The 26034-nt window shown below is 35.0% G+C and overlaps 3 protein-coding genes across 3 annotated transcripts; all 3 read right to left on the bottom strand.

The window, feature by feature from the left end:
• Nucleotides 1-1499: 1499 nt before the first annotated feature.
• On the bottom strand, nucleotides 1500-3324 carry LOC120091307 (hyccin). The gene has a single exon (XM_039049282.2). It carries the CDS (start codon nucleotides 3174-3176, stop codon nucleotides 1884-1886), a length of 1293 nt encoding a protein of 430 aa, XP_038905210.1. The 5' UTR covers nucleotides 3177-3324; the 3' UTR covers nucleotides 1500-1883.
• A 2063-nt stretch (nucleotides 3325-5387) lies between these two features.
• Nucleotides 5388-8833, bottom strand: PHT4;6 (phosphate transporter 4;6). Its single transcript, XM_090307257.1, has 3 exons — nucleotides 8631-8833; nucleotides 8245-8537; nucleotides 5388-7193 (listed from the first exon to the last, which is right to left on the bottom strand). The coding sequence occupies exon 3, from the start codon at nucleotides 7038-7040 to the stop codon at nucleotides 5712-5714; it is 1329 nt and encodes a 442-aa protein (XP_090163383.1). The 5' UTR covers nucleotides 7041-7193; nucleotides 8245-8537; nucleotides 8631-8833; the 3' UTR covers nucleotides 5388-5711.
• A 5777-nt stretch (nucleotides 8834-14610) lies between these two features.
• LOC120090415 (BRASSINOSTEROID INSENSITIVE 1-associated receptor kinase 1-like) lies at nucleotides 14611-25062 on the bottom strand. The gene is made up of 11 exons (XM_039048055.2): nucleotides 24535-25062; nucleotides 23809-23941; nucleotides 23638-23709; nucleotides 23112-23255; nucleotides 18442-18513; nucleotides 18260-18331; nucleotides 18096-18175; nucleotides 17168-17296; nucleotides 16739-17080; nucleotides 16083-16477; nucleotides 14611-15487 (listed from the first exon to the last, which is right to left on the bottom strand). Exons 1-11 carry the CDS (start codon nucleotides 24620-24622, stop codon nucleotides 15173-15175), a joined length of 1842 nt encoding a protein of 613 aa, XP_038903983.1. The 5' UTR covers nucleotides 24623-25062; the 3' UTR covers nucleotides 14611-15172.
• Nucleotides 25063-26034: the final 972 nt, after the last annotated feature.

Below are 26034 nucleotides of genomic sequence, written 5' to 3'. Positions count from 1 at the left end.
CACTGTTAAATTATTGAGTGGTAAAATATTTCAACAAATATTTAGCCTCGTCAAAAATTAAAGTACTTCAAAATTTAAATTGTTGTACTCAATTTTAGAAGATACCCCTTATCTTTGATGGAGTACATCTTTAAAATCAAATTGTAATACCAACTCTAGATCGATAACACAAACAAATGAAATCAAATAAGCATTTCATTGAATCAACCAATTTACTATCCTGCCCAATAAATGGGAACAAAAATTAATCGAAGTTTCACAGCAACCAAAAACGTTGATCCGCTGGAGAGGAAGCGGGTTCAAAATAATAGTGACAGAACCCACAACAGATTACTAGAACTCAAGGACACAATTATCAAACCAATAGAATCGATCAGGTCGTATTCAATCACAATGTCAGAGACTCAGAGTTAATAGCATATATCCAGATCCAGCGGCTTAAAGACAGGATTTGGAGACTGGGAGTTGTGTAGGGGAATTAAGTTTCTGAGTGATCTGAAATCACTAGTTTAAATTCCAAATTCATCAGTTATGTAGAATGTTTTGACACCAGAGAACATCTTCAAAATTCCAAATTCTACAATCGTTTGCAAGCATATCATGTAAAAGTTATGCCAGTGCTTTTCTCTGCCAAGATTCCCCTCACGCACAGCCTACATTTCAACAAGAAACCTACCATGATTTGACTGAAGCTCAAACGCATTCATCCCAACTTCAACATTATCAAGAAGGTACAATGATTTGAGAAAAAGAAGTAGAAAAACAGGAGGCAAACGACCAGATAAACCTCAGGGCATTCTTAGAAGGAGAAGCAGAGTGGTCTAAGGTAGAGAGTAAAGAAGAGAAGAAACAGGAGGCAAACAAATAGACAAGATTATATCTAAAGAAGAAAAATGGAGTCGCTCTTAGGTAGATGGTGGTTTGAAAGGAGGGAAGAAAAAGGAACCAAATAGACACGCGCAAGGTTCTATCTCTAAAGTAGAAAACAGAGTGAGTGTATAGTAGATTCTAGTTTGAGAGGAGGAGAAGGTGGTTTAAGAGAGAAACAAAAACAGGGAAGGAGAATGAACAGAAGGCAAACAAAAGATCTACAATGGGAACTCAATTACTAATGATAACTTGCCCTGTGAGCATCAGAGAAGGCAATGTTACAACTATTAGAAACATCACGTATAAGGCAAGTCACCAGACAATAAATGGTAAGATAAACAAAGATGTCTAGGAAAACATAAGACCTACATCGACAACTCTACTACTTAGGATACCATGCCCCTTATTAGCAAGGGGACCTTAGAACATTAAGTTCAGAATAGACCACCAAATCTTATTTAAGGAACAAAATAATCGGTAGGTTCGTAAACATGTTCAACCATTACCAATAAAGGAGATTATTTGTTTAACCTACAATCAAAATTCCCAAATAAAGTCAAGAAAAGAAATTCAGCTTAAGCTGCTCACCTTAATGTATGGTATGAATTGAATAGGCAAACACAAGTGAATTGTATATGGCATAAATCTGAACCATCACTATCAAAATGAAGCACATAACAAGTATAAAACTTGAGTTATTTAAGCCTTGACAATACACACCAACCGTAATTAAAAAAAAAAAATCAAAAATGGAAAAAGAACAAAAAATTACCCTCCACGTATAGGCAAGCACATGAAATTCTAACCAAAGAGGTCTACTCAGCCATGAAACACAAGTACTATAAAATCCTATGAAAGTACAACTCAAAAGGCTTGTAACTTGGTGAGAGATTTAACCATCATATAAGAATACAGACATCCATACAGTATTGTCCTAAACAAAGTAATGTTCAACCGCTTCAGATTCACTATACAACATCTGTTACCTGCAAACCAAATGACATTCAGATCGTTTATTTTGAGACTAATAGGATTTCTGGTTTCTTATCTTTGCTGGGTGTATTAGCATTAGAAGAAGAATTTGCTGCTGCTGCTGCAGCCTTTGCAGCCGCACGAGTTCTGTTGTCAAGTTGAATAAGACTCCGAGTGGCCAATATTACCTGTGGTACCAAATCATGAGATGCCCTCGCATATAAACACCTGACAGCAACGGAAGCTGCATCCTTAACATCTTGCGAATTCAAAGGAGCCAGTAAACAATGTCCTAAAATTCTAAGCACTGGCTGCAAAAGCTCCCATGGCAGCGGAATTCTGGACCCCTTAGATTCTGAATCATTGGAATTGTTCCCACACTTTTCAATTTGTAGTCTACCCATTTCTTCCGAAACATCTTCTATCTCATCCGTATACTCCAACGCCCTTTTCTCCGAAAACCCACCAATATCCAAACCATCCTCTTTATCAAACTCTCTCCTGCAGCAACAATCTTGCCCAGCCCACGACGCCGCAGATCGGCAGAATTCAAGCTTCGACCAGCTCGGCATCTGTGAGATCTGCTTGTAATAGCAATCAAGAGCAACCCCAACAATGCAAGCTCTTTTGGTCGACTTCACCGCGTTCTGTGGTTCGAGGGAAGGGGAAAGAACCCCAACAGACGGCCTGAGTTGAGCTTGGGCACCAGAATTGGGCTTATTCCGAGGAGAATGATAAAGAGAAGGCAGCGAAAGATCAGGAATGGAGACAAGAACAGGCTTCCCCGCCCGAGACTTAACCTCAGAGGAATAAAGCGCGAGAAGCACAGCCTCAAAACCGGCGAGGGAAGGGAGAGAAGGGGAATCGGAGGAAGTAGAATGGACACGAGAAAGGTACAAGGAGGAAAGAAGAGGAAGGAAAGAAAGAACAACAAGGCGGAGATGGGGATCGGAAGAGAGAAAAGTATCGTAAAGCCAGTGGCAAAGAGGGTCAGAACCAGATCCAGAGAGGGAGGAGGCAAGGGCAGAGGAGATGGCGGAGTAAGCATCATGAGAAGACAAAAGAGAGAGGGCCGGACGGTCGGAATCGGCGACGGAGGAGAGGAAAAAAGAGTCGGAATGAGGGGGAAGAATAGAGGAAAGGGCGTGGATACGAGAGCGGGCTTTGGAAACGGACTCCCACCAGGAGTGCATAGGGTCGGTGTCGGCGGAGGCGGTGGCGGTGGCAGTGGCGGAGGCAGAGGGATTATGAGGGGCGGTGGTTGAGGAGGCGGAGGAGGAGGAGGGGGAAGAGGAATGGCGGTTGTTGAGGGAGGGATTCCGGTGGAAGTCCATTACGGCGTTATTGTTCGGAGGCTTTGATCTGAGCCCCCTGCTTTCAGGGGGGACGACGAAGCCAATGGGTCAATCGTGGAGACAAATACATATAAGTGAATCATGCTTTTGGATTAGTCCTCTTTTCTTTTCAAATTTGACCTTCTACTTTTTCAAAGTCTCAAATTTGCCCCCAACCCTTTTTCTTTCTTTTTTTCCAGTTGATGACCTGTGATAGACATCCAACAGTTGATTTTTTGGATCGTAATTGATATCTTATCTACTAATTTACTAAACTATTTTCTTTCACAAATATAGGAATGAAGAAGGTAAAACGTTTGAAATTTGCTAATATGAACCGTTAGTATAGTTTAGTGGTTAAGGCATCTATTAATCTCTTTATTGTTGGATTCATAAGTTCAAATCTTCACTCTTGTATTTGTTGTATTAACGACTCTTTCAAGAGATAGAGATTGTCCGTCGAACTATGCTTAAGTCACCTCCTTTAAAAAATTTAGAGAGAATTTATTTTCATTTCTTTCATATTTCAAGTTTTTGTTTTATCAATTTAGCACTTGAAAAATTAAATAATTACTAAAATTATTAAAAATCATCCATTACGAATTTAGAGGATGCTTAGTCCAAGGAGTTAGAGTTGGGGAAGTGGACACTCATTGTTGAGCCAAGGAGTACTTGATTTTCATTGACTAAAAAATATTAGTTTCGTGTTTTATTAATTTCCTGTGTGAGTTCTATAACTTTGTAACTCTCCAAACTTCACAATTTCTCATATTTCACAATTTCATTATTTGTCTCAAATGCTTCACAATTTCTCATATTTCACAATTTCATTATTTGTCTCAAATGCTTTTTAAGAGTTTTTGTTATTATAGGAGTGAGTAGGATTATCTAAACAAGACTACTTTTTTTAATGTATTTATTTTTTTTAATTGCATCAAGTATTTCTTTTGGTTAGATTAGGAAGTTATATTTTAATTATATTAAAAAAAAAAAAAGTTATACTTTAGACAATTTTTAGTAAGAGATTGATTTTGTCACTTATTTGAGTAGATATTAATTTTATTACCTATTCAAGTACAAAAATTTATGGGATATATAGTGTAAATGGGTTGAGTGAGTTTTCTTTTCCTTTTTGTTTGAGTCTTTTAATTGCACATTGAATTTGAAATTCAACCGAGTCAAATTCAATGGGAAGTTATAGGTAATAGGTCAATTATGGAGGTTGAACTTCAAGCAGTTACTTGTTATTTAATGTGTGAAAATGTACCACAATAATTAATAAATCCTTCAGTTTTAATTTAATTTATTTTAGCTCACATCCTTTTGTAAATATTAAATTTCCCCCCACATTAATACAAGAATATGAAGCAGCACTATATGGTTGAGTATATGTACAAAATTAATGTTGAATAGTATTAGCTTTTCTATATGTAATGCAAGCGCTTTAATAGGATAGGAACTACACATGTATGTACCAAAGTGTATTGTTGACATTTAAATGGCATATTAAAGTACTAAACAGTGTGAAACTTAGAGGTGAAACAGATGATTGTGATATAGATGACACGGTCGATCCTCGTTGAGCACATGCAAGTATAGCTTTTAAATTGGTTAAAAAGAAGCTGCAATCAGGAACGTAGTTTCATGTTTAAAACTACATAAAATTATAAATCATGAATGATAGTTATGCTGTGTATGCAAGGGCAGCTAGGGAATTCTTCCTTTGGATGACAAATTCAGGAGAGAAAGAAACGTGAGATGGGAAAAGAGAGGAATGTGTCCACTATGATATGAGAGAGAGATCAACAAGACAGTTTTCCGAGAGAAAACGAGTGGAAAGAAGAGGATATATCGAAGAAACAACAACCACAACTCCTCTTAATCATTTGATAGATGATGAAAATTGAGATTGTAAAGCAAAAACGAACATAGCTCAATGGTCATAATGCTTGAACTATCAACCTCGAAACTAGAGGTTTGATTCCCCACCACACATATTCTCGAAGAAAAAAACAGATTTCGGTTTCTCTCATGCATCCAATGATATAAAATTGTCTTCTGTGTGTGAGAGAGATGAGAGAGAGAGGGGAGAGAGAGACATGAAACATAATGGAAGTGGATCAAACTTTATTTATGCATATATCATTGATATCAAAGTCTACAGAATTAGTTGAAGGAATCAGAAACGATGTATCATACCCCACAGTCACAAATTTGTAACTCCACCCACTTTTATTTTCATGTATAAGTAATCCACAAAACAAATGTCACAAAGAAATACCAATATCAACTACATTGATGCTAAATCATGGTACACAATTTTTTTTCTTAATTAACAGAAGATGAAAAAAACTTTAACTTAGAAATTGAAACATGTGGCATATGAAATCATAAGATTTCCTCCTAATCCTACAGCCATTTTAAACTCTTTGTGGCAATTTGAAGTTTATAAATCCGATCGGTGTGATGATCACAAATCAGTGGCATTAATGGTGAATGCGAGGGAAGTTCCACGAAGAAAAAAGGAAGCTCACCTCAGTCAAAAATTCTCTCGCCAGTTGAGAAGAGCAAAAATATTATAGAGCTAAGAATGCAGAGCAACCCTGGTATGGAGAAAACTGCTCTCCAGCTTTCTGGACTTGAGAGATCTGAATTGGTAGCCTTCGCAGCTTCCAGTAGTTTGCCAGTCAAATCGACCCCGATAATACCAGCTAACGTACCAGCAGTGTTGGAGACTCCCATAACGATACCAGCATATCGAGGAGCAATATCCATATGATTAACAGCAAATCCTGCTCTCCCTAAAGCTAAGAAACCAAGAGCCACGGATGAGCAGAAGATAGCCCCACCAGAAGTTCTGAAGATGGGGATAGCCATCAATGCCAGTGATGCTACAGCAAAGCCTATCGTATTCAAGAATTTCCGGGTTCTAGTAACAGATAAAATTCTTTTTGTGACCAAGTGATCAGCAGCTATCCCACCGATATTCGAAAATAAGAACATGTTAAGGTAAGGCAACATCTTAGAAGAACCCATCTCCTGAAGGCTAAGTTTTAGACCAAGCTCAAAGTAAGTAGGAAGCCAGTTCATCAACACATATAATGCATAATGGAAGGTAAAATTGTTTACGACGATGGCCCAGACTGGCAAGCTCAACAAGATTTTCTTCCATGGAATGTTTGAAGTTCGGGTTGAAGTTCCTCCATTCTCTACTTTTACTTTCTGGTTTCCTTTGATTGGCAGCAAAGATTCACCAAAACCTGCAGCAGCAGCTTTAGGATGTTCAGAACGTGGGGGGTCGCTTGCGTACTTGAGCCAAAGTACAGACCATGTGGCACCTAACAATGCCTCAGCAGCAAATACTGACTGAGGCCCTCTATACTTCACCAGGCTCGGAAGGATAAGCATTCCAGCAGCGGCACCTAGGTACATTCCAGAGGTCGTAAGAGAAACAGATCTCGATCTCTCATGAGGAGGTACCCACTGTGCTAAAACAGTGTGGATTGAAGGGAAAATAAAGCCTTGTGCCACACCAACAAGCAACCGTGCAATTACCAAGACCATCACCCGACTCGGATTGAGTGGGACCAATGCACAGGTCAGGGACCATAAAATAAACGAGATCAAAAGAACCCTTTTCCCTCCAATTTTTTGAGCTGCCCATCCTCCAGGAACCTGGGAACAGGCATACCCATAGTAAAAGGTTGAAAGAATAGTGCCTTTGCTTGACTGGTCTACCCCCACAGCATCAGCTGCAAAGGTATAAGCAATTGAGAAGCCAACACGTTCCACATAACAAACAGAGGTACAGATGAAGGTTAAAAGAACGATCCAATAACGCTTTGGAATTTTCATCATTAACATACTTCACCAAAAAATCTATGCATGCTTTTAAGAACCTTCACCGTTGAAGATAGAGCAAAATCCCTCGTGGCTCACTTTTCAGAAGCAAGTGACTGAGGAGATATTGAAAAAAATTTCATATCTTTCAACATTATCTAGAATTATAAAAAGTGCCTGGAAAAAGGAGAGGAAAAAATTAGGACATGAAACATAAAATAGAAACCATCTTCTCATTATGAACAAAATAATTGCACGAAATCAACCAACACATTATTTTTACACAAGAAAAATTAAGCAAACAGCATGTGTCGAGCATCAGTACTGGTGGCTGGTACGTATATAAATTGTGGAAGAATCTCTTGAGAGAAAGAGGGAGAGATGAAAGCACACATTTGAGCTTCACTGTACTTTTTCTCTGAGAAGGACCTGTATAAAGGATACTATCCAAAAAGATGGAAATATAGCTGTTCGGCCTTTCATTAATATTGTTCATCTCTTACTTGATTCTAACTTCTTTTTTTTTTTTACTATACGTAGGTGGAAGAATCGAACCTCTAACATCGAGGTTGATAGTACTAACTCGAGCTATGCTCATTTTGGACATTCTAACTTAAATATGAATAAGAAAGTTAATCATTTCTTCTCTTCTTAGAAGATGGTAAATGGGCACAATACAGCCTAATGAAGGATAGAGGATTTCTTTTCTCATGCTTCATTTAGACATTCCCGGTTAGTCGAAATATTCAGATAAAAAAATGGATGCATTGGCAGATGGTATAATCTTATTCAACACCAGATCTAAGAATCGCAAAAATCATCACTTAAACCCAGTATCTGATCAGTAGAGCCAATGGGTGATTCGAGTGACCACATCGCATTCACATAAATCTAGCAATGCGATCAGGATTTACGAAGAAATGAGAAAAGTCGTCTGATGATCCAACTTGGGTTACTATCCCAGATTCTAAACTCAGGAATCGAAAAGAAAACCGGCTCCAGAAGGCAGTTAAATGAATTAGACGAAGTGCACATCGAGAATCAAAAAACAGGGACTGAAAATACACTAAATTGAAAGATAATCTATGCTCTAACGACCTAGATTGATCAAACAGACGATTCCTTATCGAAGTGACACAAGCAGAACGCAGAGATTTGAAGAGAGGAGAAATAAAACCACGAATTAAAAGCAAACCTCAAGGATGAAGAATAATTGCAGAGATTATACCTCAAAAACAACAAATGGGTAGGTCGAATTCCTGCAAAATGGCTCCAATTCAGCAGAGGAAGATCACAATTCCAGCAACAGAGACCCAGAAAAAGAAAATTGAAACAAAAATCCTGCAGAAATGTGCCTTCCAGACTAACCAAAACCAGCAAGTCAACTCAGGTACAGGGGTGGGTAAGTCTGGCCGTTGAATGCTTGAATTCGTAAGCAAAATTGCGCTCGAGTGAAAGAATCAGTCGAATTTCACGTGCATAAATGCGGAGAAAATAGGGGTTTAGCAGAATTGGGCGTTTCTTGAAAAAATCAAATACAAATAGTGATTTCCTAGAATTAATTCCAAAACCCCAATCAAACCCCGACCCAAAATTTTCCCCCACCTCTTATACCTGTCAAAGAAATCCAGGACCGTGCAATAAAAAACCCACCACCACCACCACCGGCGCAGTGATCGGAGGTTCAGCCGGCGGCGACGTCCGATAGGTGAGGAAGAGAACCGACGGCAGTTTTTCCCTTTTTCTTTTTCTTCTTTTTTGGCATAGAGATCTGATTTGAGAAACAAGGATGAGGCAGGATTATAGGAATTAGGCCCCTTCTTTGGTTATGGATTATTTCTTTTTAACCCAATCCCAACAATAAATTATCCATTGTTTTTTTTATACTTTCATCTTCCATCATAATTGTTCAATTCAAAAAAAGAAAGAAAAAAGAAATCTCTTTCTTACCTCAAATGTTGAGAAAACAACTTTATATAAGATTAATAATTCAACTTTAATAATAAATATTATTCAATTCTATATATTTATCGAAAAATTCTATCATTCATCTTTTTCTATTTTACATATTTATCAATAAATTTTATCTTACAACTCCTATACGTCAAATACAAATTTTTTAGTTTCAACCTATTAAATTTAGATTCCATAACTCAACTCTAGGGTTGGCAACAGAACAAAGTAGGGTCGTAGATGCACTCATCATCCCTGTCTCCGATAAAAAATTCCATGTTTATATTTGTATTTATTTAAATTAATAATTAAAAAACGTTGAAGATTTTTTATCATAAAATTAATAAAAAGTTAACATGAATTATATTAGAAATGAAATTTTAAAAAATAATAATAATAAAAGACATATATAAATATAAATAAATAATATTAAAGAATAATAAAAATTAATAAAATAATAAGTTATATATAAAAAATATTTTTAAAAAATATATTTAGGGTGGGGACGGGGTAGGGATACCCTCCCAGTCCCTGCCCTATCCCCGATCGGGAACCCATTTTGTGTTTTCGATTTAACCCCCATCTCGGATCAAATCGAGGATTCCTCCCTAAGGATAGGTACCTGCGGGGACCCGACCTCACGGGGATTTTTGTCGACCCTACTCAACTCAGTGTCACAAACATCCCTTAAGTCTATAAACAAAAGGTAAAATGGTTTAGGTGTCTACTCAATTGAAAATCAAGTTAAAAAATGATTAAATTAAAAATTTGATCTCTATAGTTTGATGAAAGTTAGAACTTAGTCTTTATAATTTTAAAAGTTTGAGTATAATCTCTATGATTTGATAAAACTCTCCAAAATAATTCATAGGGATAAAACTCTCCTAAATAGTTCAAAGGGACTAAATTTAACATTGGGACTATTTGATCTAGATTTATCAAACCATGGAGAGTAAATTATAATTATAAATTGTAAGGATTAAATTTTAACTTCTTCAAATTATAAGGACTAAATTTATAATTTAATTTTAAAAAAAGATTTCAAATCATATAATTTAAAATCAATAAGTTCTTAAATAATATGATCCGAAATCTATGAATTTTGTTTGTTAAAATTTTTTTTACCAAAGTGATTTTTTTTTTTTTTTTTGCTCGAGTTTGAAACAAGTAGGGTTCTTTGACCTTATTAGTTAATAGTATAAATTATACTAGTTGAGTTAGGTTTAAGTTTTTAAATTTTTACCTTTCAAAAAAAAGTTTTTAAATTTTAATTTGCTTTTTTACTAAAGGTTCCGAGCCCTCGGAATTGAAAGGTAGTTGGAAAAAAATAAAATAAAATAGAATAAAATGATTGCTAATATAGGCTTTTAAAATTGATTTATTATTAAAAATAAATAAAATATGACAAAATTAAATAAATTATTTGTCGCTAAATGCGATGAAATCCCGCAATGTTTTACCATAAGGAAAATCCAAGTCAAATTTTCACATCAATTTTTTTCTTTTGAAAATATAATATTAAAATTGTAGGATAAGACTTTGAACTTCCGGCCTATAAAAAAAATAATAGGTTAAAATATCATTTTAGTTTCTATATTATAATTTTTGTTTAATTTTAGTATTTGTACTTTCAATTGTCTAATTTTAGTCTACTTTCAATTAATCTTATATGTAGTCCTTCAAAGTTAATATTTTCAATAATTGATCAAATAATAATGAGAATAATAATTCACATGTAAAAAGAATTACAATAAGTTAATATGTTTTCAAAATTTATAGTAAAAGGTTAATAAATAACAAAAAGAAAGTTTTAAGAAAATTAGCAATAAGACTAAAAGTAAGATTTATATTGAGAATATAAAAATTGTAATTACAAAAACTAAAATGGATCAAACTTAAAAGAATATAGAGTAATTGTCTTAAATAGTAAAATTGTTAGAAATATTTTTAAACATAGCAAAATGTCAATATCTATCGATGTCTATCACTAATAGATAATGATATTTTGTTATATTTATAAATAATTTAGCTAATTTTTCTATATTTAAAAATAGTCTTAAGTATATGGACCAAAATTGTATTTTAACCCAAAATAAAATTAATACCACTGTTTTATCCTTAAACTATACTCAATAGTTGCAAACCTTTTGCTAGAGATGGGAGAAGTTTATTTCCTTAAAAAAAAAAAAGGTTATTCAATTTTTTACTCAACAAAAATATATTAAATTATTATATATGACTAAATCAACTATGATAATCATTGCCACATCATTCTATCATTAGTGATCAATTAACGGTCAAAATAGACTAGGGCCTATTTAGAACTAATTTACGGACTAAAATATTTAATTTTGAAACTTGAAAGACCAAATAGATATTAAATCCAAATCTCAGGAGTCAAAAGTATATTTTGCCTAAACTTTTAAATATGTGATAATGAAAATAAAGAATAGTTTGAGATATTTTACTACATAGAAATTCTTATAAATAGAAAAATTCAAAAAATATTTACATTTTTAGAACTCTTTGATATAAAATGTAAACATTTTTAAAAAAATTTTATATTTAAAAAGACGCATTTACTAAATTTGAAGGAGCCACTAAAACCAATCATAGAACACAGATATTAAAATTTCCTTAAAAAAAGAGAGAGAGATTAAGATGAGAATTTAATTTATAAAGTTGATGACATAAAATTTCAACTTTATGAAGGATATAAGGGAACTATGTTCTATTTTTTTTTTTATATAGTAAATATAAATTTATATTCCTAAATTTATGGTTTATATTAATTTAAGTTTAACTTTCGTAAGTGTATCAATTTAGATCCTCTTCTGTATTTTTTTTTACCATTATCGTGTCAAATTTAAGAGTTTGATTAATTTATAATTTGAGTCAATCAAACTCTTAAATTTTCATAAGTCAATCAATTTAGATCTTTCACTACGACTATCTTTAAAAATAATTCATGCATCAATTTTTAAATGTGTATAAACTTCTTCAAATATTGGTTTTATAAAATGGATGATGATACTAAATGCATGGGCGATTTTCAAAGAGAAATTTGTCTAAGAGTCTTAAATTGATTCATTTATGAAAGTTTTGGAGTTTAATTAATACAATTATAAGTTTCACGGGAGATTTTCCATAAGAAATATAATGGAGGATGTAAAGTGATACACTTACAAAATTTTAGAGTTTACATTGATATTACTATTAGTCCATGACATAAATTTATACAACCAAGTTAGGGTAAATTGATATTTTTTCCCTTTGTTTTTACGGGATAATACATAAACATGATGAAAACTAAAACCCTCCAATTAATAAAGCAGGGAGTTTTCACATAGTTTAGAAACATAAATCAAACGGAATATCAATATCGACATATATTTTTATAAGTCTCGAAATTTTATAAATTTTATTTAAATTATTAATTAAGTTGTTTTAACTCCCTATCTAAGTTATGAATATTGTTATTAGTATTCATATTCATATTGGATTAAATAAATGATATTTTTATGTTTTACAAACATTTAGAAAAGATATAAGAGATATCGATGAATATTTAATATCAATATATAGGATCCTTCGATCTACGAAAATATTGCATGTAGATAGATATTTTCATTCATACACCACTTCACCATCTCACACGTCACTCTATTCATAGATCGTCAATAAAGAATAAGTAGTTATACTTAAAACATTATGTTAAATCTTGAATATCTTCATTGATGGAACCAAAACAAAAAAAGTTCACCTCATTCGAATGAAGGATATGAAACACTTGTCCCTAATATAGGAATCAAGGTTATTTATTTTCCTCTCCAGGAATGTGACAAAAATGCAAAATATTACATGCTATTGTAGTTTGGTTATTTTTTTAAGGTTCTTTGATTTGAAAAAATATATTTTTTTCTAGATAGTATTCTCCTCTTCATTCTTGATGAGGAGTCATATGAACATGTGATTGTGTTTGTCATTTGCTGCTTTGAATAAAAAAATATATTAAAAAATTCTTCAACCTTTTTATTTTAATGTACCACTAAATATTTAGAATTGCGTTGATCTTTAGCTTTCTTTGACAAAAATAACCAACAAATTATTGAATATATAAAGTCAAATACTCTCATTATGATTTGCATGTTTCCATAAGATATGGACAAATTTGCTGCAATTTCCTTTATATATATATAATTGTTTAAAAAATAATTTTTTTTAAAAAGACTCTAATTTCTAGGAGTGCAACAAAAAAAAACTAAAAAAACCGACAAATCGAACCAATTCAGACTGATCCATTGGTTTGGTCTCGTTCTGGACATATTAATTTGTCTTCAAAGAAAACCAAAAGTTATTGGATCGATTTTGGTTTTTTAATTGAAAATCAATTAAAATCAAACCAAACCATAATATATATACACTTAAATTTTAATGGATGATGTACTATTAGTATTTCATTTCTTGGTTAACCGATGAATTGTACTATGACTTTTATTTTTAGTACTTTAGGTGTAAGTATATATTTACTATTTAGACAAGATCTAATTATTATTATCTAAAAAGAAAAGAAAAAATATCTACTTTCAATCTAAAAAAAAAATAAAAGGCCACCCAATTTTAATTTGAGATAAAAAAAAAAAAAAAATAGAAGACCAATTCAAAACAAAAATCAAAATAAAATTGAAAAAAGAAGAAGAAGAATAAGGAAAATAACCCATTAGGTCCAAAACCGAAAACCAAACCAACATGGAACCAATCCAAATCATTGGTTTTGTCCTTTATTAGACATCATTTGATTATAAAATCAATTAGTTCGAAACCGAACTGATTATTACCCCACTAATTTCCCTTGTTTACATTGTTTCACAACTGTCGTCATAATTTGTAATTTTTTTAATCTGTATGGGTCTACCAAATCTTAGTTTAGTTTTTTTTTTCCCCTTAAAACAAGATTAAATTTGTATAACATTACTAAGATTAAGAATTGAAATTCTATATATACGAATTGATGGTTCAACAACAATACTAAGATTGATCGATATATTTTTTATAAATACATAGAAAACATTGAGAATAAATAAATCTCATTTAATTAACCTGAATATAAATACTAATGAAATGAGTTGAGAAATGAGCACTATTTCTTAATCTTGTTCTACATTGTTCTTAGTTTATAACAGAAGATTCAGAACTAAAACTCGTCTGCATCTTGAGAATCTGTACATGAAGAAAAGGCTGAAGTTAGAACAGATATTAGAGTATTTGATTCATTTGCCCCATTTCCTTTTACGATTCTGCCCTTAATTTGCTTGAGTCTGATCCATAACCTCCTTAAAATAGCAGTGACTTAGCACTGTATTCGGCTCAATAATCGAATGCATCATCGGAAATTTAAGAAGTATTTAAAAAAAAGAGACATTTTAAAGATGTGTTTAGATGAAAAAACGTGATTTTAACTATTTCAAAATTACTCTCAAACGACATATCCGTAAAGAAAAATTGTCACTATAAGCCCGATTTTTCTCCTTATCAAAAGGCATAAAATGTCTCAAGATGCAGGAGGAGGAAGTTAGATAACTCAGTGTCAACTAATCACGCATAATATTCCTAGAAAGGAAAGAAGGATGAGAGAAACAAGAGAAGAAAGGCCAATGATCTTCATGATTATAACAATATGTACTCTGGGTTCTCCAGAAATCAAGATACAAACACTGTTATTGTATGACAAAATCTAATCCTGGGAAAACAAATTATGAGAATTCAACGATTTATCAAACTTAATCCACCAAAGTGATGTAATATAAATTTATTAGTAGAGAAAGAAGAGATGTTTGATTATTCAAGCCAATACATTTATATGTAACATCACTTTATCAGATCAGATTTGAAAAATCAGTTGAATTCCCAAAAATTTAAGAGTTATCTGAAGGAGGGGGAGGGGGGTGTTGCTATTAATCTCCTGCATTGTGCAATATTGTTTTTGTTGGTAATTTGATTAGCAACCCCTCTACAAATTACTTAAACTCAGATATGTGATACAAGATGAACAGAGCAGAAAAATTATGATAAAATTATTTTTTTTCGAAAAAAGAAAAAGAAAAGAAAAGAAAACTATATGCACAAATGTGATATATGTATATATGTGTGATAGATATACACATATATCACTCTTTTAACTTACATGAGGGGACTTCCAGAAATCATCTTGGACCGGACAATTCATCGGGAGGAATTTCAGCAGTAGAGTCAAGAATCCAAGTCGTACTTGGGTGGGGATTGCGGCTTAAGTCTTGATGAAACCGCTCCTCTTTTTGCCATTCTTCCCATCTTTCAGCTAAACCATCACCCTCAAGCATCCGTACAACCTCTGACATCTTAGGCCGTTCTGTTGGAGTCCCTTGTGTGCACAACAAGGCAACTTGTATAAGCTGCTCGACTTCGTCGTCGGGATATTTTCCCGCAAGATCGGGATCAACTAGTGTTTCCAACCTCTTGTCTTTCAGAAGTCCTTTCACCTATAATTTCCAGCGTGAATATAAAAGTGAATAATTCCCTAGGGTCCAAGCTACCTTGTATGTATATATCGATTATCAAGTAACGAGCAAGGCCTGAATCATAAAACTTTTAAGGCCTCTAAATTCATACCTGTCTATTCAAATACAAAGCCAATATGCATTATTAGATGAACAAATAATACTTATGACACCGTGAGAATGTAGTCCTAACAGGTTGAGGAAGCAAACCTTTAAAAAAATTAGGTGTTTGGGCCAAGTAGTTGGGAAGTGTGAAGTTGTAAACTCCACACCTTGTTTAGCCCTAGGAGTTCGTGAGTCCCACTACTAAAAAAAATATCAATTTTATGCCTTATTAACTTCTTACACTGTGGGCTCGAGTCCACAACTCCCCAGATTTCATAACTCTTTGGAATCCACGACTCCACTTCTTGCTCCAAACACCCTCAAGAGATACTAATAGACTACATGATGAAAACCCTTTTCAATTAATTGTACTACTTTTAGTGATACTAAACTAATAGACTAAACCATAATTTCTAGGTGTCAAAATATTAATGAGAAGAATCCAAACATATTGAGGTAAGGCAAAACATACCCAATCAAGAAGCATGACATCGTCATCATTTGCAAGCCGGGCAAGATCAAAGGCCCTCTGTCCAGTTATGAGTTCAAGAAGCATTACCCCATACCCAAAAACATCAGTCTTTTCAGAAGATTTTCCAGTCGAAAGGTATTCAGGAGCTATATGCCCAATTGTTCCTCGTACTGCAGTTGTGACATGAGTATCTTTGTAGTCCATGAGTTTAGCCAACCCAAAATCACCAACAACAGCTTCATACTCCTCGTCAAGCAAAATATTTGCAGCTTTCACATCACGATGAATAATCTTAGGATCACAATGATCATGTAGATAAGCAAGCCCCCTTGCCGCTCCCAAAGCAATGCGTTTTCGATTCAACCAATTAAGTGGAGGTTGTGCGTCTGGACGTTCTGCAATAATGTATAACCAAAAACAAGAGTGTCATGTGAAAATTAAGCATGTGCTATGCTTGTGCATAACAGTTGATTTTCATTCACTGATATCGCTATTAATCATTATGTTTACTTGCAATACTTTTAAAGTTCAACCATACAGTCCTTTCATGTGATTGGGATTTATGAGAGACCTGATCAGTATGTAATCCTTTGTTACCGACTGCAAGGATACAGTGGTTTAAGATCCATAATATATGTAATACTATGAAATAGTACCTCTCAAACATGATGCTACACTTCCGTTAACCATAAATGGGTAGACCAACAACCGCTCAGTTGGTGTCATACAAAAGCCACGCAAGCGGAGCAGATTACGATGCACAGCCATGCTGATCATCTCTACTTCTGTTTGGAATTGCAGCTCCCCACCCTGTGAACGCTCCTCTTTGAGTCTTTTAACTGCTACCAGAGATCCATCAGCCAGCCGTCCCTTATAGACCTTGCCAAAACCACCTCTACCTAGAATATGTTTGTTGCTAAAATGATCTGTTGCAACTTGTAGTTCCCGAAGAGAGAACCTCTTGAGCTGACCAAGATGAACTTCGGGATCCTCTTCGGCTGTAGAAGAATTGAAATGGAATAAGGAATCCTCTAAAATAACAAAGGAACATAACATTTTCTTAACTTTGTTGCCAGTACACTGACCAGGTACATCAAAGAAATGATCTTGTGGTTTCTTCCGACGCCACAGAGCAACAGCAACAGCAGGAGCAGCAAACAGTAAAGCAGCAGCAGCAGCAACTCCACCAGCAATAGCTCCAGTGGCACTATTACCTAAGGCCATGCACCAAATTGAAAAGGGATAATTGCGTCATAAAGTCATAGATTAACCAACAGTGATAAATGACCAGATATATTTTTTTGTCCTTTTAAGAAACAAACTTTTTGTTGATATTGATTATTTAGAAGTTGCAACAAAAACAAGAAAGTAATCTTCAACAGGGAGAATAAAGCTTAAAACCTCAATTCATAACCAACTTTATCTGGAAAACTTAGAAAAATAAATAAAGTAAAAAGAGGTTTCATGTTGTATAGTAGTTGCTGAACAAAGAAAATAAAGAACACAACGCAACAGTTTTATATTGATATCTAGCTACATCCACTCTCTCACACCACTCAGAATGTTTGTCTTCAAATATATTCTGCTTTCTTTCCAACCATATTTCCAAAAACCATGTTTCCCCATATCATCTTTATTTCAAATGCCAAAGATGGAACAGTCTAGTATTGGCTATATCTATTTGAACATGTCTAGTACTGTAAATGGCAGCTAGAAAAACACTGGAAATAATTGTATTTTAAAAAATGAACAAGGCATAAGGTATGCTACAATACAGAAGAAATACCACACTATCCCCATCCCCATCCAGGGGCAGTTTGTACAGAGTAAATAAGAAATAATAGAAGTTAAAAGGTTACTTAAACAACCACAAGAAAATATGGGAAAATAAAGTCAAAATGTACTAAACCAATCAGACAATTTGAAGACCTTTAAGCTTTAGAGAGGCTTGGAGTTCTCTCTTAACTTGAACACACGAAAATAGACAAGAAAATCGGTAAAAAGCTAACAAACCTGATACGGGGCTTGGTGAAGAAGGTAGAGGAGGTGGTGGAGTATGTGCAGTAGATTCATTAAGACGATTTTGGGCAAAACTGCGTGTAGAAGGATGGTCATCAACTCTACTGGGCTATTGTAATAAGATAAAGAACTAATAATAATCACACAAAGTTTATTACCTGATAGGGGTAAAAAGAGAAAAGGAACCATTGACCGGGATATCTCCAGTTAGCTTGTTGTATGAAAGATCCCTACAGCAAAGTTGAATGATAATGTTACCTAAAACAGAAAAATGAAAATGATAGGAAAAGTGCAAGAATTACTGGTCCTTAGGATAAATATTAATAAGCACAACACTCACAGGACTTGTAAGGATTTAACATTAGTTAATGACATTGGAATCGTTCCCGATAAGCTGTTGTTGTTAAGACGCCTAATTCACATATGAAGAAGAAAATCATGTTAGAGAACCACTTAATAGTGAGTTCAGAAAAGGCACATAAATATAACCGGGGGGAGGGGAGAGATTGGGGATGACAGAAATTTAAAGCAAAGCAGAAAATATGTCTGCCAGTATTAGCAATTGTTTTCCAACCTAAACGGGTATAAAGCCCCCCTCTTTTCATTAACAATCAGAGTGCATCAAGAGAACTCTCCTTCCATTTTTGTCATGAAAAAAAACCATTTCATAGAAGAAAGCGGAGGTGCTATAGACAACTTTGCCTGGATGTAGACAAATACGCATATAAAGTATACAGTGGGGGAAGGGGAGATTGGGGATAACAGAAATTTAAAGCATAGCAGAAAATATGTCTGCCAGTATTAGCAATTGTTTTCCAACCTAAACGGGTACAAAGCCCCCCTCTTTTCATTAACAATCAGAATGCATCAAGAGAACTGTCCTTCCATATTTGTCATGAAAAAACCATTTTATAGGAGAAAGCGGAGGTGCTATAGACATCTTTGCTTGGATGTAGACAAATATGCATATAAAGCATGCAGTGGAGGCGGATGTAGATAATACCAAAATGTAAATTCTTCTTTGGTCTCCTTGCTTGGAAGGCCGAAGCACAAATAAGGAATCCTAACCTCCTCTGTTAGGAACCGAGGTAGTATGGGATGTCTTTGTCCCACATTGGTTAGAATGGGATGACCAATGTGGTACTTAAGTGGTTTGGCTCTCCCACCCCAATCGCTAGCTTTTGGGGTGTGGTTCTTCAAGGTGCTTAAGTACCTAACATGGTCTCCTCCCACTGCATGCCTGTTGAAGAATGAGCCAGCGACTCATAGGCAGTGGCTTGGTTAAGTGAACCCACCTGAGCCGAAGCGAAAGCGAGTCTTCATGGGGCAATTGTCACTGTTTATGGACCCGAATCTAGGTGATCTATCCATGACCAAGATGAAGCTTGGGTGAAACTAAGTGGAGATCTAAACCGACTGATGTTGAAGAATCAGCGGATGAGTTGTGGTTAGGAGTGAAATGTCACTCGAACCCAGAGCTAGCTGGTTCTCCCTGAAATGCCTTGAGGTGCAGCAGTTGACTGGACATCTAGAGGTAAAGCACTGTTTTGGTATGGGCTGCGAGAGCATACCAAATCGAGGCACTCTCTAAATACTAGATATGATCTCAAAATAACAGGGGTCAAGGTCGGCCAGTGAGACGATGGGGGATAAGCTTCATCATCAAGAGGGAAACATCCCAGATCACCAACTAAGGCCCCTAAATGACCGCTCAGTGATAAAGGAGGTAGGGGTGTAGAGACAGCCAAGAGGTTTGCCTAGAAGCAGCCACCCTTGAAAGAGTGCGTAATAGCTCAAGCGCTCTTGCGTCGAAGATGAACGGGGCTAAGCGATTTTCCAAAGCTATGGGATGTAAAAATGCATCGGTAAGGCGTGTTAAGTACTTAAGCACCTTAGAGAACCACACCCCAAAAGCTAGCTATTGGGGTGGGAGAATCAAGCCACTTAAGTACCACATTTGGTCATCCCATTCTAACCAATGTCGGACAAAGACATCCCATACTACCTCGGTTCCTAACATCCTCCTAACGCCTACTTGATGCATTCACTACAAAAGAAGATCTCACTTCTCGGCACAATAAATTCATCCTTTTTTCCTTTGCTCGTAACTACTCTTTGATTTCCACTCATACTAACACTCCCCCTCGCTTGTAGGCTTGAAAATTTGTAGACGACCCTACAAGTGGAGATCGGTATTAATTGGGGAGGAAATGACATTACTGGGGTTTGAACATCGGACCTCCTACTCTAATACCAGGTTAAATCATCGATTAACCAAAAAACTTAAGCTAATAGGTTATGATAAATTTAATTATATCAAATCAACACTACACCAAAAGCTATTAGCATCTCTCTCTCTTTTTTTTTTTTCTTTTCATTTTTTACAAAGAGGTCGTGTACAACAATCTCAACTACACAAGCCTGCCCCCCACTAGCTAACATAGAAAGAAATTATCTAATAGTAAAAGTATCAATGAGAATCTCTTCACAGCCAGGCTGAATCAGGCCACCACTTAAGGTAGGTATGACTTGAGCCACATGCATCATTTGATAAATGCACTCAAAACACCAAACCAGCCCTCAAACTTGGCTTGTCAACCATGCTTCCCTTCCCCTAAAAATAATGCTCCGTGCTGAAATCACTTTCTTGGATTGGAGCAACAAAGTAATTAATAGTTTGCTCCAAGACTCTGCCACAAGAATATGATGCTGTCCTAGATGGAGCTAGAAACCAATCTTTACTTCCCTAGGGCTTGCCTCAACTACTAAATCAAATTTTAGGTGGGCTTGAAAAAGAATTAACCAAGCCTTGTTACTTCTTCTTTCTCCAAGTAGAGTCACAGTCAAATTTAGTGCCTCAAAAGGCATAAAGAAATGAAGGTAACTTACACATGTGGATTTAATTAAAGATCCTGATATACTATACTAATATGAGTAGATCCCATAGTCCAAGTGAGATCATCATGACATAAGAATATATGATCCAACATTCCCCAGTTCCTTGTATTGATTATGTTTTTGTTTCTAGTTTGGCAAAAAGATAAAATTTAGTTTTGTTTGATATCCCATAAACACAAGCTAAATAAGTTTCTGGCTATAATGTAGGAAATGTGCAAATGTGATCCTTATAGTCTATTGTTGGCATGACCCAATAGTACAAGTGTCCGAGAAACTAATTCTAACTAAAACAAAGGGTGGATCTTTACCAATTTCAGACACTTGACTCAATGGAAGCCAACATAGTATGCATCAAGCACAAGTTTGGGATTGAGTTACGAGAAATTTTTTACTTTATTTGTGCCCTTATTAGACTACTAAAGGCATTAGTGCCCCTACCCTAACTATTAGTTTAGTGGAGGTAGTTCATCTACACTAACGACTTCTGAAAATCCTACTAATAGAAAAGGTAAAATGCAAGGAACCAGGATCATAAAAGAGGATCTATAAGGCTTTTGATAAAGTCGATTGGTGTTCTGTGGATAAATAGTTGCATAACCAATACATCCTTTTCATTCCTTCTCAAAGGAAAATCTAGAACAAAAGACACACCCTAACATCAATTTACATCCCAAATGGTTTTTTGGCTTCAAATTGGAGCTCACTTCATAATTCTTCTTGTAATTACCCAATCAATCTTATTTGTGCCGATCATTCTCTCCCTCTACAACACCAAAAGAAAAACATCTTGCAAACGTCTGTAGGAAAAAATTGTAGTATCAATATCCGACCTAATTTATCACATTGGATCCTTAAAGACTAGAACAAATATGCCCATATATTTGAATGAGAACATCACATCATCCAACAAAGCAAAGAAGAAGGACCATAGACAATTGACTCTTCTTAAATAGAAAGGAATGGCCAAACCATTCCAGCTAACCAGAGATGGATGACAACAAACGAAACCAACTAACACTAGGAGATGACTAAATAATGCACTCCTAAAATGCTTTTCTATTTTTTATTTACAAAATCAACCAACCTAAGTAGTCATACCATGATTGAGTTTGAAGCACTTCCGTTGATTGAATCCATCCATAACCTAGACCAAGGAGCCTTCACGAACAGAGCATCAAAACATCAACATCCAAAGATCACCTTCTGCTTCTTCAATGGGTGAGCAATGGGGAAGGAGTATGTACGCAAGTCGACTGGTCAAAGATAAGCCACCAGTGGCTGAGAGGAAGTGTGATGCCCCAAGCCTAGGATTCGGAATCTAGATTCGACACTTGATGGCCCCGACATTTCCCTATATCACCTGCAACCTAGTGATGTCATCATTGCTTGTCTTGGATGCTTCCAAGGGTGAAGACTATCCCCACAAACCAACAAGGGTCCTTTCAGCATATATTTTCCTCACTCACATGCTTCCTAGGAAAATTCCCTGGAAGTCACCCAACATAAGAATTGCTTCAAGCTAAGCACGCTTAACTATGAAGTTCTTATCATTGAGTCACAAAAAAGGAAGGTGTACCTTATTGATATAGGTAGTAACTTTAAATTCTTTTTTAACCTTTCGTTAACCATACTTTTATATCCTTAAAGTCCCCCTCATTTAGATGTGATCTCAGTTCATTCATGTCCCACTCCTAAACTTGGGGCGTTACATATCTTTAGCAATGGGGAGGGAGCACGTAAGTAAGTCGACTGGTCAAAGATAAGCCACTTGTGGCTGAGAAGAAGGGAGCAGCACCTTGTCAAGTATAGGTTGGGTTCTACTTGAAGAAGCAAGCTCGTTACAAAGAACGCCAATGTGCAGTATCCTCATTCTAAATTTTAAAACATTAAGTGGCAAAATGTGTAGAATAAAGTAGATGTTCCAACTATTCGCATCTTTTTTTATGAATAGTTGGAATAGCAAATATCTACTATATGTTTAAGCAATACAAAAAATGACTATCAAATAAATAAACCATGTAGCAAAAGCATGGGAAAACGGTAGAGAAAAATTAAAGCAGACACTAAACAAGATTACTAAAGGGGGAAAAGATTAAGGATGTGTAACCATACAGGAAACGCAGTTTTTGAAGCTCGCCAAGTGTGATTGGTATGGGACCAGTTAAATTGTTCAAGTAAAGATCCAAGCTCACCAGGTTTGTCAAAAGCCCAATCTCCAACGGAATTTCTCCACTAATATTGTTACTGTAAAGCTCCCTGTCATATCATACCAGTTAAAATTATTTGCTACAAAAATAACTATAAAAAATAATTGCACTCCCTCACTTTTACTTTACAAGAAATCCAGTCAATTGGATCTTTGAGATAGTTTCTACCATTTCTTTCTAATCCAACTCTAGGTAAAGGCTTAAAGACTAAGATGTGTTACACTTATGAGTAATGTAAATCATAAAATTTGATAAGAAACTATATGACCTTGATCAATCAGGGAAAAAAAGGTAAATAAACAAAACACAAGTAAACTTGATCTATAAATTCCTTGAATTTCTACAACCCAACCCGGACGAGAGAGACGTAATCAAGATGGAAAATCTAAAATAAAAAAGATCAGTATAAGCATAAATTGATGAAGACTCACAAATATTGCAAATTCGGAAGATCACCAAGTTGTGGAACCAACGTACCAGATAGATTGGCATTTCCAAGATCACTGGTCAAATAAAAAGGAAAAGATTGAGGGGCAGCATTCATAATAATAAATCCCAAAAGCAACATTTGTTTGAAGCTCCCAGTAGGCATAGAAGCTTACACTCGAGTGACACTATTCTCACTGTCACAGGTGACATGGAACCATGTGCAAGGATTAACAAGTGTAGGATCCCAACTCTGTAGTACACCATTGGGATCTTGTAAATTTGACTTTAATGCATTCAAAGCATCGCCTGCCCCCACAGAAGTTCATAATAGTTAGTCCAAGAAACAAGTATGCACATATCCACATCCCAGTTCATGCATTCAAAACTTTAATCAGAAATGAAAAGTAAGGGGAGAAACAAATAAACTAGGTAAAGTGGACGTTGCAATCTTTAGAAAGCCAGTCTCGAGCCAAACAAAACTTTAAGTTCGATTAAGTTCCCATATAGCTAAAGCTTAGCCAATAAATGAGCAACATACTTCAAAATCTCCATAAACCATGTTTCTTATTCCAAACTGTTCAGTGCTATCCCAAAATGTAATCACACGGATCGGCTTGTATTAAAGTATGTGCAACATAGCTGGGAAGAAAAACGGCGAGTGGAAATAATGAAACCCAAAAGAAAAAATCTAGAGCTGTTTCATTTCAGCTATACCCAAATAGCTAAATAATTCCCAAGCATCCCAATTTACATAATAAGATTTCCGGGCGATCAAACAAGTGAAACAACACAGATGGGTCGCATTCATAAAGTCATAAAAACAGAAACAGAAACAAAACTCAATGATCAAAGATAAGCCACAGCGGATAAGAAATAATGAGAAAATTCAAGAAGCAGACCTTCAGGATTAGCAGAGAGCAAGGAAGCAAAACCCAGCAAGAAAATGATCCATAGAGAAGAATAGGAAGAACCCAACATCACCGACATAACGCAGAACAAAATCCCGCACTAAATTGTACAGTCGAAACAATTTGACATAGCGAGGCAGAAGGGGATTTGGAAGGACATGAATGAAAAAACCCAACAGAATCCTCGAATCAAAGCTCCATGTTCATTGACCGATTGATTCTGTGGGAAACTTCGAGGAAGCTGCTCAAAACGTGAGGAAACCCCGTTGACCGCAACAGGACCGAGGAGAATTGAAGGGAAAATGCTAGAGCGGAAGAAGAAGAAGAAAGAGAGATGAAATTGGGAAGATGCAGAGATTCAGAGCTTCCATAAGAGAGGGAGAAAAGGAAATTGGAAGAAAAATTCGGGGTGGGTTGAAATGGAAACGAAAGAAAGAAGAGAAGTCGTTGGGTTTGGTTTGCTGTAGAGAGCTGGCTCAAGGGCTTACATTTTCCTTTTTCTATTTTGTCATTGATTTCGTTTTTTTATTTTATATTTTATTTTTATTTTTCATTTCCACCGTTTGAACGGTCAAACCACCTTCCCACCGGCTACCGGCTGCCAGCCCCACCCTTTTCCCTTTTTCCTCCACCTGTTTTTTCCTCCCTTCATCTCTTGTGGATTCATTGCAATACTCACACTTACAAAATCTAATTAAGATGGTTAAAATACCATTTTCACTAGCTTGTTTTCAAATGTAGTAAAACATACTATAATATTTATAAATATAGCAAAATTTTATTATCTATTTATGATAGATCAGCCACGATAGACAGTAAAATTTTATTATTATTTGTAAATATTTTCAACAATTTTGTCATTTAAAATAATTTTCCTTTTGATCCTTATTTTTTAAGTTAGTTCAATCTTAGACTTAGTACTTTCAATTGTCATATTTAATCAATATACTTTTAATAAAACTTAAATTTAGTTGTTACTTTTGGTTTATTGTTGATTTTTTAAAATGTTAAATTTAGTCATCACTGCTAGTTTATCGTTGATTTTTAAAATAATAAATTTAGCCATCACTGTTAGTTTATTGTTGGTTTTTTTAAAAACTTTTTGTTAAAAAAAAAGCTTTGAGGACTAGATTTAAGATATATTTAAATTGCAATGATTCAAATTAGACGATTAAAAGTATTGACACTAAAATTGAACAAACTTCAAAATATGGAGATTAAAATAATATTTTAACCTATTAAGATGGACATTTTTCTTATATTCTTGTAACTTTCAACATGGCTCAATTGAGCCAAACTGAACTTAGTTGAATGATAATTGGCATGACGTTTTACACCGGAGGTTGGAGGTTTGTTCCCTACCCCTGCAAATTTTGTATTAAAAAAACATAACTCGACTGATTTAATGCATGTTTATGAGTAATTTTAAATATGAGAAAAAACACTCCTAAATAGATAAATGACCTGTTTGGATTAACTTAAAAAATGTTT

This window comes from Benincasa hispida, chromosome 11 (assembly GCF_027475165.1).
Source record: "Benincasa hispida cultivar pf3 chromosome 11, pf3_genome.v1.1, whole genome shotgun sequence".
Classification (NCBI taxonomy): domain Eukaryota; kingdom Viridiplantae; phylum Streptophyta; class Magnoliopsida; order Cucurbitales; family Cucurbitaceae; genus Benincasa; species Benincasa hispida.
Note: the sequence above shows the minus strand (reverse complement) of the source record. Positions and strands in the feature narration are given on the sequence as shown.